The sequence below is a fragment of the Trachypithecus francoisi genome, unplaced genomic scaffold (genome assembly GCF_009764315.1).
Source record: "Trachypithecus francoisi isolate TF-2019V2 unplaced genomic scaffold, Tfra_2.0 Lachesis_group15, whole genome shotgun sequence".
Classification (NCBI taxonomy): Eukaryota; Metazoa; Chordata; class Mammalia; order Primates; family Cercopithecidae; genus Trachypithecus; species Trachypithecus francoisi.
Window position 1 is genome coordinate 72,433,562 of NW_022681460.1, and position 13,546 is coordinate 72,447,107.

The 13,546-nt window shown below is 42.7% G+C and overlaps 2 protein-coding genes across 23 annotated transcripts in view; one reads left to right on the forward strand and one right to left on the reverse strand.

The window, feature by feature from the left end:
• Positions 1–13,546, forward strand: part of PLAGL1 (PLAG1 like zinc finger 1) — a 119,657-nt gene that overhangs the window by 99,770 nt on the left and 6,341 nt on the right. For 8 of the 21 annotated variants that reach the window (XM_033235180.1, XM_033235174.1, XM_033235179.1 and 5 more), the window contains 2 exons: positions 1,774–1,847; positions 11,724–12,198. The exons of 2 other annotated variants lie outside the window; for them this stretch is intronic. In XM_033235180.1, coding sequence (XP_033091071.1) covers positions 12,047–12,198 — 152 coding nt within the window. In that variant the 5' untranslated portion in view covers positions 1,774–1,847; positions 11,724–12,046. Of the gene's footprint in view, positions 1–1,759; positions 1,848–11,723; positions 12,199–13,546 lie in introns of all 21 variants that reach the window. 11 more of the 21 variants (XM_033235181.1, XM_033235182.1, XM_033235176.1 and 8 more) reach the window with 3 other exon arrangements.
• ZC2HC1B (zinc finger C2HC-type containing 1B) overlaps positions 1–13,546 on the reverse strand; it is a 99,727-nt gene that overhangs the window by 4,331 nt on the left and 81,850 nt on the right. The gene's annotated exons all lie outside the window — the stretch shown is intronic.

The following is a 13,546-nucleotide window of genomic DNA, read 5'->3' on the forward strand; positions in this document are numbered from 1 at the left end:
TCTGCTTTAGAAATTAAATTCTGACCTGAAAAGCAGTCTGCAAGTAGCATCCTGTCAAACTGAGATGTGTTATTTTTCCTGTCTCTTCTCTGCTTTATTAAATCGTCATATACTGCACATGATTTTCCCCCCAGGTCGGGCCTGCCTTGGGCTCTCTGTTGCATTGTTAACTATTTAAGCATTAGACTGGGGCAGAGATGGCAGGTGGGAAAAGCTGAGGGACTTGATCTCCTCCCTGCCAGAGTTCTCCTCTTTCACGAGTGCTGCTTACATTGAACAGCTTAAGAATAAGCTCCTGTGTGAGCCCTCGGAGGCCAAGGAGTATTGTTGAATTCAGAAAGGAATCGCTTTCTTTTTGTGATAATTTGAATATTTTCACAATGAAGCTAAGCTACTTCACTGCCTGGTTTGCGTACTTCACGTTATGTGCACCCTTTCCTGGGAAGCAGAAGAACCCCTGCCTCTTTGAATACATAAATTGGTATTGTCCGTTTGTGAGATGGGTAGGCGCAAAGGAAGAATCATCTGGAAGAATTTTACTCTTTTGCTTTAATGTCTTTTTAAAGCTCTTTCAAAAAAATTTTTATACAAGCCTTTGGAGACCACCCAATTAAACCACCACAATAAATGTTGAGCATTTTGAGAAAAGAGATGGACCATGAAGATGATTTGTAAAGTGTTTATATAAGCAAAACAAGGAATACGTTGGAAACAATTTCCCTAAATGACTCAGACAAATAACCTGCTCACCTCCAGTTTTTTCCTGTATTGTGATGCATTATTTTTAAAACAGTTGTCCAAAAATGGCCTTGATTTTTCCATTTTTAACTTAAAAGGATGTTATCATACAAAATAAATGGACATAGCCTTTTTGATCAAATTCACAGAAGAAAATAGGCAAGTGAATAAATCACTTAGGTGAGATATTAATTGGCTTCATTCCATAACAGATTTGCCTTTGTACTAGTTAAGAAAATCCTGAAAAGCTTTCCTGTAAGAGGAGCAATTGATTGGAATAGTCTTGGTAGGAAGAAGCCAAGTTTGATAATTACTTGGTGAACAGAAATGCTGGTTTCCAAATGCTCATCAGGGTTCAGTGGCACAAAGCTGGCTGTAGACTTGGCTTCTGTAGATTTGGTAAAAACATAAATTCTTGGGGTCCCAGTGATGCTGTTTTAGTCTGCACTGATTTGCCCTGTGGCCACCGAGGAATCTGTATTTTTAAAAGTGTTCTTTGCTGATTCTAATGCATAGCCAGGTTTAGTAACCATTTAATTCAATATTCAATGTGGAGACTTCAACCTTCTTGTACTGCAAATTTGATAAATATTTATTTATATGAAGCCCCTTTGTTGAGTGCCAACTGGTTATTTGCTGACTTTCTTTCAATTCAGAATTTGTTTTAGGTTCTGTTATTGCATAGATTTGCATACCTGTTTTATGGTATTTTAATACTGTTGGTTTAAAAAAATACCATTTCCTCTGAGTGCTGTTTTGAATATTTTATGTAAGCAATTTCATGTGTTCTTTTTGTTCCACTTGCAGAAAGCAGGGGAAAAGTTGAGAGTTTTTCTTAATCCAGTTGCAAGTAGGACAAAGGATATAAGTACTTAAAGATCATCTATTAAAATGCATGAAAAAACACTAGAAAATCTCCTCTGCACATTGCCAGTTGTGTGTGTGCTCTAGAAGTGAAGCTTTCAGCGGGTAGCATAATGGAGGAATGTTTTCCTAGCTTCATTCCCTGACGATGTACAAGGTCTCTTCTCACAGGTTTGAATCTTCAGACAAACTTCTGGGAGGACTCGGTCCCTGCCTCGCAGCAGATGTTTCCTGTCACTCAGTAGGTGCGCATGTTTTAAGATTATTTCTAGTTGGGCATGTTTATTAACGATTGCTTGGAAACACATCATAGGCAAGAACATGCTGGAGGTTCAGGGTACTTCAAAAAGGTTCTAGTAGAAAATAAACACATTTCCTCCACAAACTGCAAAATACCCGAGAACAGGGTTCTTTTAGCCCTTTCATTTTTTAAAGCTCAGTGCACATGCGTTTCAGGGAATTTGATGATGCAGTTAGCAACTTTTCATGACCTCTGCTGTCCCACATCCACAGCCTAGTAATACACATAGATCTATGGAATTTTCTGAAGACAACCCTGTCAGTTCAAAAGAAGAAAGTTGCCCCTTGCCAACACTCCTAACTTGTGTACACAGGATTTGTAAGAGGTTGTCCTCTCTTTGTGGCAGATGTAGACTGAAAGATAAGCCTGGGAAAGATGCTGGTCACATCCCAGCCACACGAGGCAATCCAGTCATACTTCCTGAGGCTTTATTTGAAAACACTGTTGTAAAAGCTGTTGCTGAACTTCAGTGCTCACGTAGACAGTGTGGCTAGAAGGGATGGCAAAGCGTAAGTTGAAAGAGCACTTGGCTTAGTTCAGAACACCTGGGAGCAAATAATGATATTAATGGAAGCTAATGCCTTTGGGGCACTCACTCTATGCTAGGCGCTTTGCTTAGAATAGTGTAGTGCAGTATCTCATTAGTCCATGCTTAAGGACAGTAAACTTAAATCCTCTGAGCCTCAGTTTCCTCATTTGTCAAATGGGGACAATGATGCTTTTCTACCTATCTCTTAGGGCTGTGAGATGGAAATTATTAGAATAGCATGAGAAAGCTTTATGAGCTCAACTGAAATAGTTTATTAAATAGTATTCCGACTCCTACTGAAATACAATATTGTCACTAAATATTTTGATTTATTGACCAAGAAATTGAAATTAATCCCAACAGGGCCAACATATCTACTAGGACCTGAGAGAGGCACTAGCAGTTCTAGTTAGGGCTGGGAGTTGGGGTGAAGTGGGGGAGAGTCTTGCCTGTATCTTCTGTTTACAGTGCACCTGACATTAGAAGACTAGGAGGGCTAGCCAGGAAGATCCTGGAATGTGTCTGCCCAGTATTCAGTGGCGAGTCCATGAGCTGCGAACAGGTTGGGGGTGGCTAACACAGCAGGCCTTGTCTGTCTCAGGAGCTGAAGGGGGCCAGCCAAAGCAGGGTGGACAGTATGACTGCAAGGCAAGCAGGAGAGGAAGAGCCACTTGAGACATTGCTCTCGGCTGCTGGGGAGGAGCCGCGAGCAGGCAGCGGTGGGAAATTGAGGCTTATTGTGAGCAAGGTGCTGGCCTCCAGGGTGACGGGGAGCGCAGAGCAGCACATGAAAGCCGCCTGCGGATGAGCCGGGAGATGGACCACACATGTGGATTGCAAGGACAGCTACTCAGAGAGTTCACATTCCTCCCCCAGTGAACTGGGTATGATTGTAATGGTTTGTTAAACAAACAAAGGACCTAAAGCTGTGAATGGGAGAGAAAAAAGACTTAAGGTGAAAAGGAGAAGAGGCCCTGCTTGCTAGTGTTCCACTCTTTTTAAGCTTTCTCCCCCATTTCCTTAACATTCCTTTCCCCTTTCAGAAAAGCCAGTGTTGTCGCTTGGAAAACTTGCCTTGTCCCTTCAGTGCCATTTTCTTTTAAAATGGAAACCCGATGAAATGTTAATCAGTTTAAAAAGAAAAAATCAAGAACCAGGATAATCTTAAAGGACCAGTGATAAATATTTTTATTTCTCAAATTAAGTATTCCTGGATGAACAATTTGCTTTGCATCCTTTGAATTTATTGGACATGACATGGAAAAGCAAAGAGAAAATTCTCAAGCTTCTGGCAATAATTGTGTCTAATAAAATACGGCCTGTGTCCCGAGAGGCAGACGGGCATGCTTCTGGAGGAAGTGGGGTGAGCTTTGGAACAGGTGCAGTGGCTTCACTTTTCTCACATAACCATGCATGTACACAGTTTACTATAAGTTCTGGATAGTTCTACATCGAGCTTGAAAAAAATACTGCATGTTACTTTAAAACTGCCCATCACATTTGTGTCTAGGGCAATCCGATTTGGTCTTGGGTTCATCTCATGTAAAAAGAACCAGTTAGCATTTCAGAATAGTACCTTTCAATCTGCTGTTCTCTCCAGGTAACTGAATTACCATGTGGGAAGGATAAGTGATTATATGTAACATTTTCCTCTCTGCAATTCTTCTGTAGATGGGACATCCTCACTTTCACTGGGTCCCAGTTCCCTATAGGATAAACCCAATGTCCCCTGCCAGGTGCGCTGTCCCTGTTATTGGTCTTCTGAATTGGGCCCTTCTCCTGTTGATCCCAGCCAGTCTGCACCACGTGTTCCACAATGCCCCATACTGCTTCATGACTCCGAGCTCTTCTTCTCTATTCTCCCCTCTGCGTCTGCAATATACCTCCTCCCTTTTATCAACCTGGTATACTCCTAGACTCAGCCTAAATAGTCATTATCAAACTTTAGAAAGTGCAGATATTCAAAAAATAAAAATAAAAAATGAGGTCATCTGTAATTCCACTGTCAAGATGCCCTGCTGCCATGTAGTTATCTGCACTTCAAGGCCTTTTTCTGTTTATTTAGTGATATGTTATTTTAGGATCAAACAGTCCACCCAAGTCTTGAGCATCATTTCTAGATCTCAGATCCTTCAAGGTCATTCAGGTCATTTTAACTCACAAACCGGGCATCCCACGGTCAATGCAACTAATATGCTTTTCACATTTCTCTTCTCAGTGTGAGCCTATATTCTCACACACTTCCTGAGAAAGAAACAGGCTTTTCTTTCCCTTGAATGGTAACCTTATTGGAAAAATAATAGGTCCTGCTGCTAATTAGAGCTGCAGTTCCTCCATGTCCTATACTTAAAGTCCCAGGAAAAGAGATCACCACCATCAGCTATAGAAGCAGACCCTAAAAGGGCCTAAAGGCGAGACTCAAGGGTTTCTAGGGAGGGAGGAGGGGGATATATTTTCAGCTGTCATAAAGGAATGATCCCCGTTCCTGACTATAACGATTAGAAAATCTTCCCCTAATACGAAAGGCTCTTGTCTGGATTTTGGAACTTGCTCTCCACCCCTCACCCCCCACCAGGCTACTGAGAGTCTTCTGTAATAAATAGTCCTCTTCAAACAAGGCAGTCCCATCTCAGCTTGAGAACCAGGCCTGGGCTTAACCCTTGCCTTTCTCAATGCACACATCTATTTTACTTACTTGTAGACATTTGTTTTTTTGTGTGTGTGTGTGGTGTGTGTGTGTGTGTGTGTGTGTGTGTGTGTGAATGTTTCTATTTAAAAATACAATGCATATGGTAGGGAGAGGTGAGGAGGCGTGTTAAAGATCCAAGAGTCTGCAACAGTATTTCTTTTCCTCTTTTTTTCCCCTGGTGGGTACTATACTGGATGACCCATCTGGAAGAAGGCCTTTGGCCCTTTCGTGGGGATCCTGGCTGCACCAGCCCCTTGCTTCCGTGCTGTACGGATGAGGAAGGCCAGTGGTGGAAGTGGCCCCAGATCTGTGAGAGATGAAGCACTTCTGTGGTGTCAGATTCCAGCTCCCTGCTCATCGGAGTCATCCCTTCCCTCTTGAATGTTTTATTGGCATCCTCTACCTACCTCTACCGCCTCACTCCATTTCCATGTAGATGCAGTCAGGGGCTAGCCTTAAAAATCATCCCCTCTCCTTTCATGTTTTTTGGTGTAATGATACATATTTTAACCATTTAGTCAATGAATGTTAGTCTCTGGATTATATTAGCTGAGTTATAAGAGGTTGCTTCATGGTGTTGACTCTCAGATGCTCTCTGGGTTCTCAAGTGTTCCCCTTGAAAGTCTGACTCAAATGCCTGTCCCAGCCCCTGGGGTCTTGCACTGCCACTGCCTTTTTGTTGGTGTTGTTCTCTTTAAAAAATAATATCCTGCTCTTCTTTTAATGACCTCTGTTCTCTCTAGGATATTAATGATTCTTTTTTTGAAGTTTCCTTCCCTCCATAGTCTTTTTTTCCTCGTTAGTTTTTGTGTCAGTTTTCCCTATTAAGTGCCTTCCTCTGATTTCTGGTGATCCTTGTCCTACTAATTTGTGAGTCGAACCAGTAAAGACCTGATGGGAGCTTTGTATACTTAGGTGGGGCTTGTCAGCTGGAGCCTTGTATAGGGTGAGGTGGCGAGCCCTGGAGGAACCCCCCTTTGTCCTTATGGTTTGCTCTGTTCTCTTGGGCTGGTCATCTTCCCAGGGAAGACTCCTCCATCCTCCTGCCCTGAGAGAGGGGACATTCACCCTGTGTCAGAATACTCCCCCACTTTCATACACTCTCCATAGTGAGCACTTGTGCTAGGGGAAGGAAGGGCAAGTGCCCCACTGCAGGCACCAGGAGAGGTCAGGAGGGCTCAGTGCTTCAGTAACAGACTTTCACCTGCTGCTTTCATACCTGTTTTCATCCTCACTTCCAGAAGTACTTACTGTACCAAATTGCGGAGACGTATGGTAGATGCTGCAGGGTATAGCAGGTTGTTTTGTTGCCTCTTATTGCTGGCTTAAAGTTTAGCTTTCTTAGGATGGCCAAGTCGATCACTGCTTGTTTACCTGCTTTTTAGCTTCCAAAATTTATTGTTTTCCCCCTTTTATATTAGGCTATGTTTTAGAAAAATCCCACCATTACTGTTTTAGTAGAATTTTTGGAGAGACCAGAGCTACATGCTTTTATTCAATTGGCCATCTTTAACTAGATATTACACTATTTGTAAACAGAACACACCCTGTCCCTTTGCAGATGTTCTGGCTAGGATGTGGATTTGATGTTCCAAAGCTGTAGCATCATCATCTGGACAGCTTTCTCAATTTTCTCCCTGAATACTAAAGAAATAATTCACTTTGTCTTTCTTGTTTATCTTAAGCCTCATTTCTTAGAAAGTAAGAGCTTAGTCACTGGGTTAAAATTCAGTCTCTCAAGGTGACAGCTGAAAAGAACCTATAGGCAACAAACCTGATGGCTCAGCAGGTGGCTCTCTCAGAGCAGAATAGAAGGGCAGGTAGTGTTTCCTACAATAAGGATAAACTAGAATGAAAGCTCTTCAAACACATTAAGGTGGAGATCTCTACTGGGCCTCACTGTGTGGAGGAGGAACTCATGTCTCTGCCTGGGAGTGACAAAGTAGAAATTTGCCAGGTAGACAAGGGTTCCCAGGACATTCCAGGAGGTAGAAAGACAGAAGCGTGACAGAAAGTAGCACTAGAAGGAAACAGCAAGTGGATTAAGCTTTGTCCTTGCCTTTAGGCCATGATGGGAGTAAGGTCCGCAGACATGGCAGCCATGACTACCTGGAGGGTCTGGACATCATCTTTCTACTGATGACATTTCTAAATAGCTTTTTTAAAATTTGATAGAGACTGCTACCAAAGTCCTTCGAAGAACTGATATTGAGAAAAACAACTGTGTTGGAAGATCAAAAGTGGAAATTCAATTTCCTCTCAGAAATGGGTCTTGCATTGATTGGGTCAGTGGGGACAATAGAAATAGAAGCCAGAAGTCACAGTTTATTTTAAGAATGTTGTAAAGCAGTTGTGCCCCCATTAGATGATTGTGTTACGTAGCATTGGGGAAGTCCTGGAACTACACGTGTGTTCTGACTTCCCCCTCCACCCTCGTATACCCCTGTCCCCTGGGAACACAGTCTTTCCTGGCTGTTACCATATATATATATGTTCTTCTTCCAGTCTGATCCTCTCTCATCCCCAAAATAATCAACATGAGCAGAACGAAGCAGATGGCACAAGCCTTCTTTGGCATACTGGCAGATCTGTATCACTCACTCAGTATTTTTAGAATCAAGGGGACTGAAAATTATGTCCTGAGATGTTTTGGGGTAAGACTTACTATCTTTCCAGGGTGACAGGTGTTGAAACAGCATCGTATTTAAGACTCAAATGCAATCTCTATGTGAAGTCAGAACAGACTGACTCTCATCAGGACCATTGCTCTGTCAGTTCTGTTAGGATCGATGGTGGTCTGCCAGATAATGGAAAGCTGTCCTAAGTTGTTTTAAGGATGTGGCCAGAAAGTGCATCGGGTTTCAACCAAAGATTGGGCTCATCAGTAAACAGCCAGAGCCGATCAAGTGCATGGTGATAAGAGATGTTGTATATATCCACACAGGTTTTTTTTTTTTTTTTTTAAATAACTAAGCTTTGACCCTCAGCCACAAAGAGTTTATAGTCTGTTGGGGAAGACAGTCTTATTTTTGCAGAAGTTTATTATTATATCATGAAAACAAATATTTGTATTTTAAGGCCCATATTGAAGAAATACATAGTTATGGTGATTAAAAATTACTATGAACTTGAATTCATTAAGGACTCTCTGAAGAAATTAAAGAATGTTCACTATCATATAACTAATTTAGTTCTGAGGACCAACTTTGCACTTAGTGTTAGGCTAGGTATATTAAACACACGAATCTGGAACTCAAGATAAAGCCTTGGGGAAAGATATCATGAAATAAGCATAAAAACGAGAGGCTTTGTGTTTTGGTCTTTGAGGGAAATGTTTTGGTCTTTGAGGGAAACTTGAAGTTGGAGGAAATGTGTCTCATCTTTAAATAAACCATGGCCATGTCTAACGCTCAGACTGTCCCCTTCATCTTTGAGGGCTCAGGGGAAATGTAGGCATGGGCGATGTCTATGACTGCTGGCGTTTTGAATCTCGAGAAGAAGTGGCTGGAAAGAGATCTGGAAAACCTCATTCAGTGCCAAAGGGCAAGTTTTTCAATTGAATAAGCTTTATTTTTTTCTTTGTACTCCCAGTGCGTTTGGTAAGCAATTAGTCAAGGTTTACATCTGCTGAGAAAGAATGCCGGCGTTTTACTTGCCACCTCTTGTGTCCTTTCTGCACATGTGTTGTCCAAACTGCCACTTCTTTCTATATAATTGATACAGTATAGCATCCATAGGGAGAGAATGTGTCTCTTTCCCATTACATCCATAGCTAAATGGTTAGAACGTGAGCTGTACATTGACACGTGGTTCTACAGTACTTTTAATGCCAGTGTTTCATAAATACTGCATATTTGTAGGGTGTTCATTTAGATTACAGTGTGCTTTCACATCCATTTTGTTTCAGTCAATTGTCCCAGCAACCTGTTTACATACATCAGGTAACTATCACAAATGAGGAAACTGAAACTCAGGACACAGATAACATGGATAAGCTGGAATTTGAACTGGGGAATCTTTCCACTGGATTCACAGAACAAGTGGCTGGATTTACAGCTTCAGGGTAAACACCTGAGGCTGAATCAGTAGCACAGTTGTGTGCAAGGAAAGCATAGCCTTGCCTTCATCTCCTTTCATGGGGACACCAAGAGTCTGCCTGTGCCATCCAGTACAGGAGCCACTGGCTCTATGTAGCAATTTAAATTAAAGTAAAAAAATTCAGTTTCTCAGAGGCACATTTTGAGTGTTCTATAGCCATCACATCTGTAACATTTCCAATATTGCAGAAAGTTCTGTTGGACATACTGGTCATCTCATAAAGCAAGAGTTGGGGAGAATCAGCTTACTGAGATAAGTTGGAAAAAGTATATATGCAGGGCCTTAAGTAGGTGAGAGAAATACAAAACCTTCCCCAACAAACCAGCTCCTTCTCTGAAGGGGCGAGTGGGATGAAGGCTATTTTGAGTTCAGTTATAAAGGGAAGGAGAAAAAGATGCATTTTCAAACTTCATACTCTGTGTGTGTTAGTCTTTTTTAATTAAAAAGAACACAGAGCAATTCCAAGTGAATGAGTGTGTTTTATAGCTGGGCCGGTATTATGGTCAAACTTAGGCTGGATGAGAAGTAGAACAGCTCATGATACCTAGCAGAGCAAACTCGGCAGGCGGAATAGAATTCCTAGAAGGAGTTATTTTGTTTGTAACCAGGTCTGTTGAGGATTCCTCAAGGTAGGGCCTTAGGCATGAACTAGAATACTGGAAGGGAACCAGGGGTTGGGGGAAAGGGGTTTGGACAGAGCCAGGACAGGTAATTAGTTAAAGTCACACATAATTGCAGAGGTTGTGCGTGCTGCTAGAATCAAAGCCATCAGAAAGAAGTCGTGGTGCCAAGGTGCTGGCCGAGGATGCCTGTGTGTCCCCTGGTTTGGATTAGTGCTGACCAAAGGTGCCTAAGTCAGCTTTCAAGTTTCCAAGTGGGTGGGGCAGGATGGTGAGGGGCATTTGCTTGGCACTGTGAACTCTGTCCAGACACTGAAAACATCTACAACAGAAGATGAGGAACTCTACAAGTTTCCTGGAATTTTTGCTGGTTAGAAAAGGAATATGTGTTTGATTATGTCTGTGTACTACGTAATACTATATTTAAACATGCTTAAACTGTTATTGCAATAAAGTTTCATCTAGTTAGACTCATACTTTCTGATCTGAAAGTAACCAAAAAGGTAAGTAAAAATTAACTTTTAACAATAAAGAGCAACTCTAGAGACATGGCAATAAATGACTGCAAGGAGCAGGGAGGGTTTTAAAGACTCACTGCAATTGGTCAGCTTACCATGAGTGCTCTGCTTACTGGCAAAGTTCAGCAAATGCTGGCCTGTGGACAAAAGCTACTTAAGTGTACTTCACCTAAGCATACAGTACTCTTATTTTTTTTAAGTATTGGCACTTGAAAGGTGAGCATTTACCCACCTGAGAATCTCTCTCTAGAATAGCACAGGGTGGTAGTGATCCAGGGCCTTACCCTGGCAGGTAGTGGCAGGTTGAGGCCAATTTGAAACCTGCTGTCAGAGTCCAGGGATGAAATGTAGGGGGCTAGTCCAGGTCCTGAGAGTGCAGCTAGGAGAAGACATCTCCAAGTGTAAGTTTTTGAAACAGTTTCTCAGCTCGGCTGGAAAGCCACCCTAGTAAGTGAAGTATTGTTCATGATGCAGCCTCAGACACTTTAGGTTCCTCCAATGATGGCCAATTGGTAGAAAGAGAACATGGTTTTTGGTGACTGTGGCTGAGTCAGAAGGGTGATAATGATTTGGGTTTGAGATAAGTTGGGTTTGAGGAGGCAGTAGGCCCACCTCCTGGAAGTGGCCTACCAGCAGGTAGCTGGATGGGCCCTCGAGGGTAGGGCCAGGGAATGAAGAAAGGTCCACAAACAAAAGAGGAAGAGATTAGTAGAACTTACTAGAGGATGGTGCCTACAAATCTGAATGTGGCCTGAGCTGGTTCCTGAGCTATCAGCTTTGTGCCACCACATCAGTGCAAATAGACAGACTAGACTAGCTTTATGCACATTCTGTTTATATCAGCCCTTCTGCAGAGTAATCTTACAAACAAATTAACTTAGGTATATACAAATTATTTCTTATCCTCTGGAAGTTTAAACAGGTGTGATAAGCAACTAATGTTATGCCAACAATGAGTGACGAGGAAGAGGCCATGGTTTGAATAAGCATGGGTGATGTTTGTTTATGGACCAGTAAAAACACTTGAACACACTGAGGGAGGTTTTTGTTGTTGTTGTTGTTTTCTTCTTTGGTCAACTGAGCTTCACACTGACCTGAAATAGACAATACTGGATCTGTGGAAAGAACTGTCCTTATCAGAGGAAAAGTGTGCTCCACTGGCCATCAGTGCTTGACTCCTCACACTCTGAGAAGCTAGATGTGTAGATTTATATGCAGACGGCCCTCTCGCAGGGAGAATTATGTTCCATGAGCACCATTTAAAGGAACGTGGTGATTGTGGGTAGTTGATTCTGAAGCGGTCAGGGAGGAAAAGCATTGTTTTCAAATGGCTAATGCAAGAAAACTGTTCCTCTTCTCTCCACAGCCAATCCGGGGACCCAGGACATGCCCCAGCTATAGTGATGCAGATTACCTTTCTGCTCCTGAATCGCACCTGTGCCTCAGACTTTCTCCCCCCAGCTTGAGACTGCATGTAAACTGGGATGTGTGAAAGCAGGAAGCAAAGCTAGTGACAGCTGAGAGGCCCGTGTCTGGGTAGAACCAGGCCCACGATGCTGCCTTTCCCGTGGTCTGGAGTTCAGCTGCAGGGACTCTGCTGATGTGCCCAGCACCATCCTTCTGTTTGTGCTTAAATGGCACAGCATTTGGTCAGCACATCTGAAAAGGAAGGTGTGAGAAGCAAAGCCCATGGCCACGTTCCCCTGCCAATTATGTGGCAAGACGTTCCTCACCCTGGAGAAGTTCACGATTCACAATTATTCCCACTCCAGGGAGCGGCCGTACAAGTGCGTGCAGCCTGACTGTGGCAAAGCCTTTGTTTCCAGATATAAATTGATGAGGTGAGAGGCTTTAGCAAAGGTATGCACTTTTAGAAGTATGTTTAAATGGCTTTTCTAGCCCTCAGACCACACGATGCAAGGTGAAAGGAACACAGGATACGGATGCATTTTGGCCTTTGAGGGATTCTTTAAAGCTGCATCCAGTGATTCCTGTGGTTTTATGTGACAGTCTTGTTATGTAGCGTCAGTTCATTCCTTCAATAGAGATTTCTTATGCACCTACAATATACCAGGCCTCTTCCCATGGCTGGAGAAATAGGACAACGCAATTAAAATGCAACTTCACTGCTTTGACAGAGCTATACAGGTGGAAGAAGTTGTTCTTCACTGCCTGATGAAACCTGGGAAGGCTTCCCAGATGGGGACAATCTTTAAGCTGTGACACAATGAAAGAGGAGGAGGCAGAGAGGATGTTCTGGGAAAGCCATAAGTCTTGGCCTTAAAGCACCCATGTTCAGAGGGTACTACCCGAGGAGGAGCAGATGAGGCTAATAGTGCAGGCAGGAAGGAAACCACATATAGCAGGCCTTACCTCTGTCTGAGAGGGTTTGTCTCATTCAGGTGTGTAAGTAGTGACGTAATATGATTTGTTTAGTATCCTAGAAAGAGGACTCTGATAATAATTTGAAGAAGTGGCAGGTAGGCTGATTTGAAACCTGCTCTCAGAGTCCAGGGATGAAATGTGGGGAGCTGGTCCGGGTCCTGAGAGTGAGGCTAGGAGGAGACATCTCCAAGTTTAAGTGTTTAGAACACAGTTTCTCAGCTTGGGTGGAAAGCCACCCTAGGAAGTGGAGTTCAGGTGGTATGCAGATGAAGAGCATGCGCATTTAATCAAAGTTTTAAAGGCATCCATGACACACCAAAGGATAAAAAGCACTGTTTTAGCAGACGAGTCTTTAAAAAAAATTACATTTAATCTAAGTTATTTATTGAATGCCTGTTAGGTACCTACTTCCATGAGGGATATGAACACATTTGATGTAGTTTCTGCCCCAGAGGATCTTTTTAATATCACAGGAAAGACTCCGTGTACATGCAGTGGCTGTGCTGCACAGTACCGGAACTGGTAATGAGCATGGTGTGTGTTGTGTCTGTGCACTCAGAGCCACACACATACCACGCCCACTCACATGCGCTGCTTTTGATACTTGGTTAAGGAAAATGCACCATTTGCCCTTAATTTCATGAAATAAACTTTGAAGTTTCAACTTTGACTGTTCACATACAAACGCCTGGAGACAGCCAGGCTTTAGCAAGTGAGACTTTCCATCTGACTGGTACTACCATAGACCACATTATGAAATCTTGGAGTGACCCTGGAGGAAGGCACTTGAAAGAATTGAAAAGA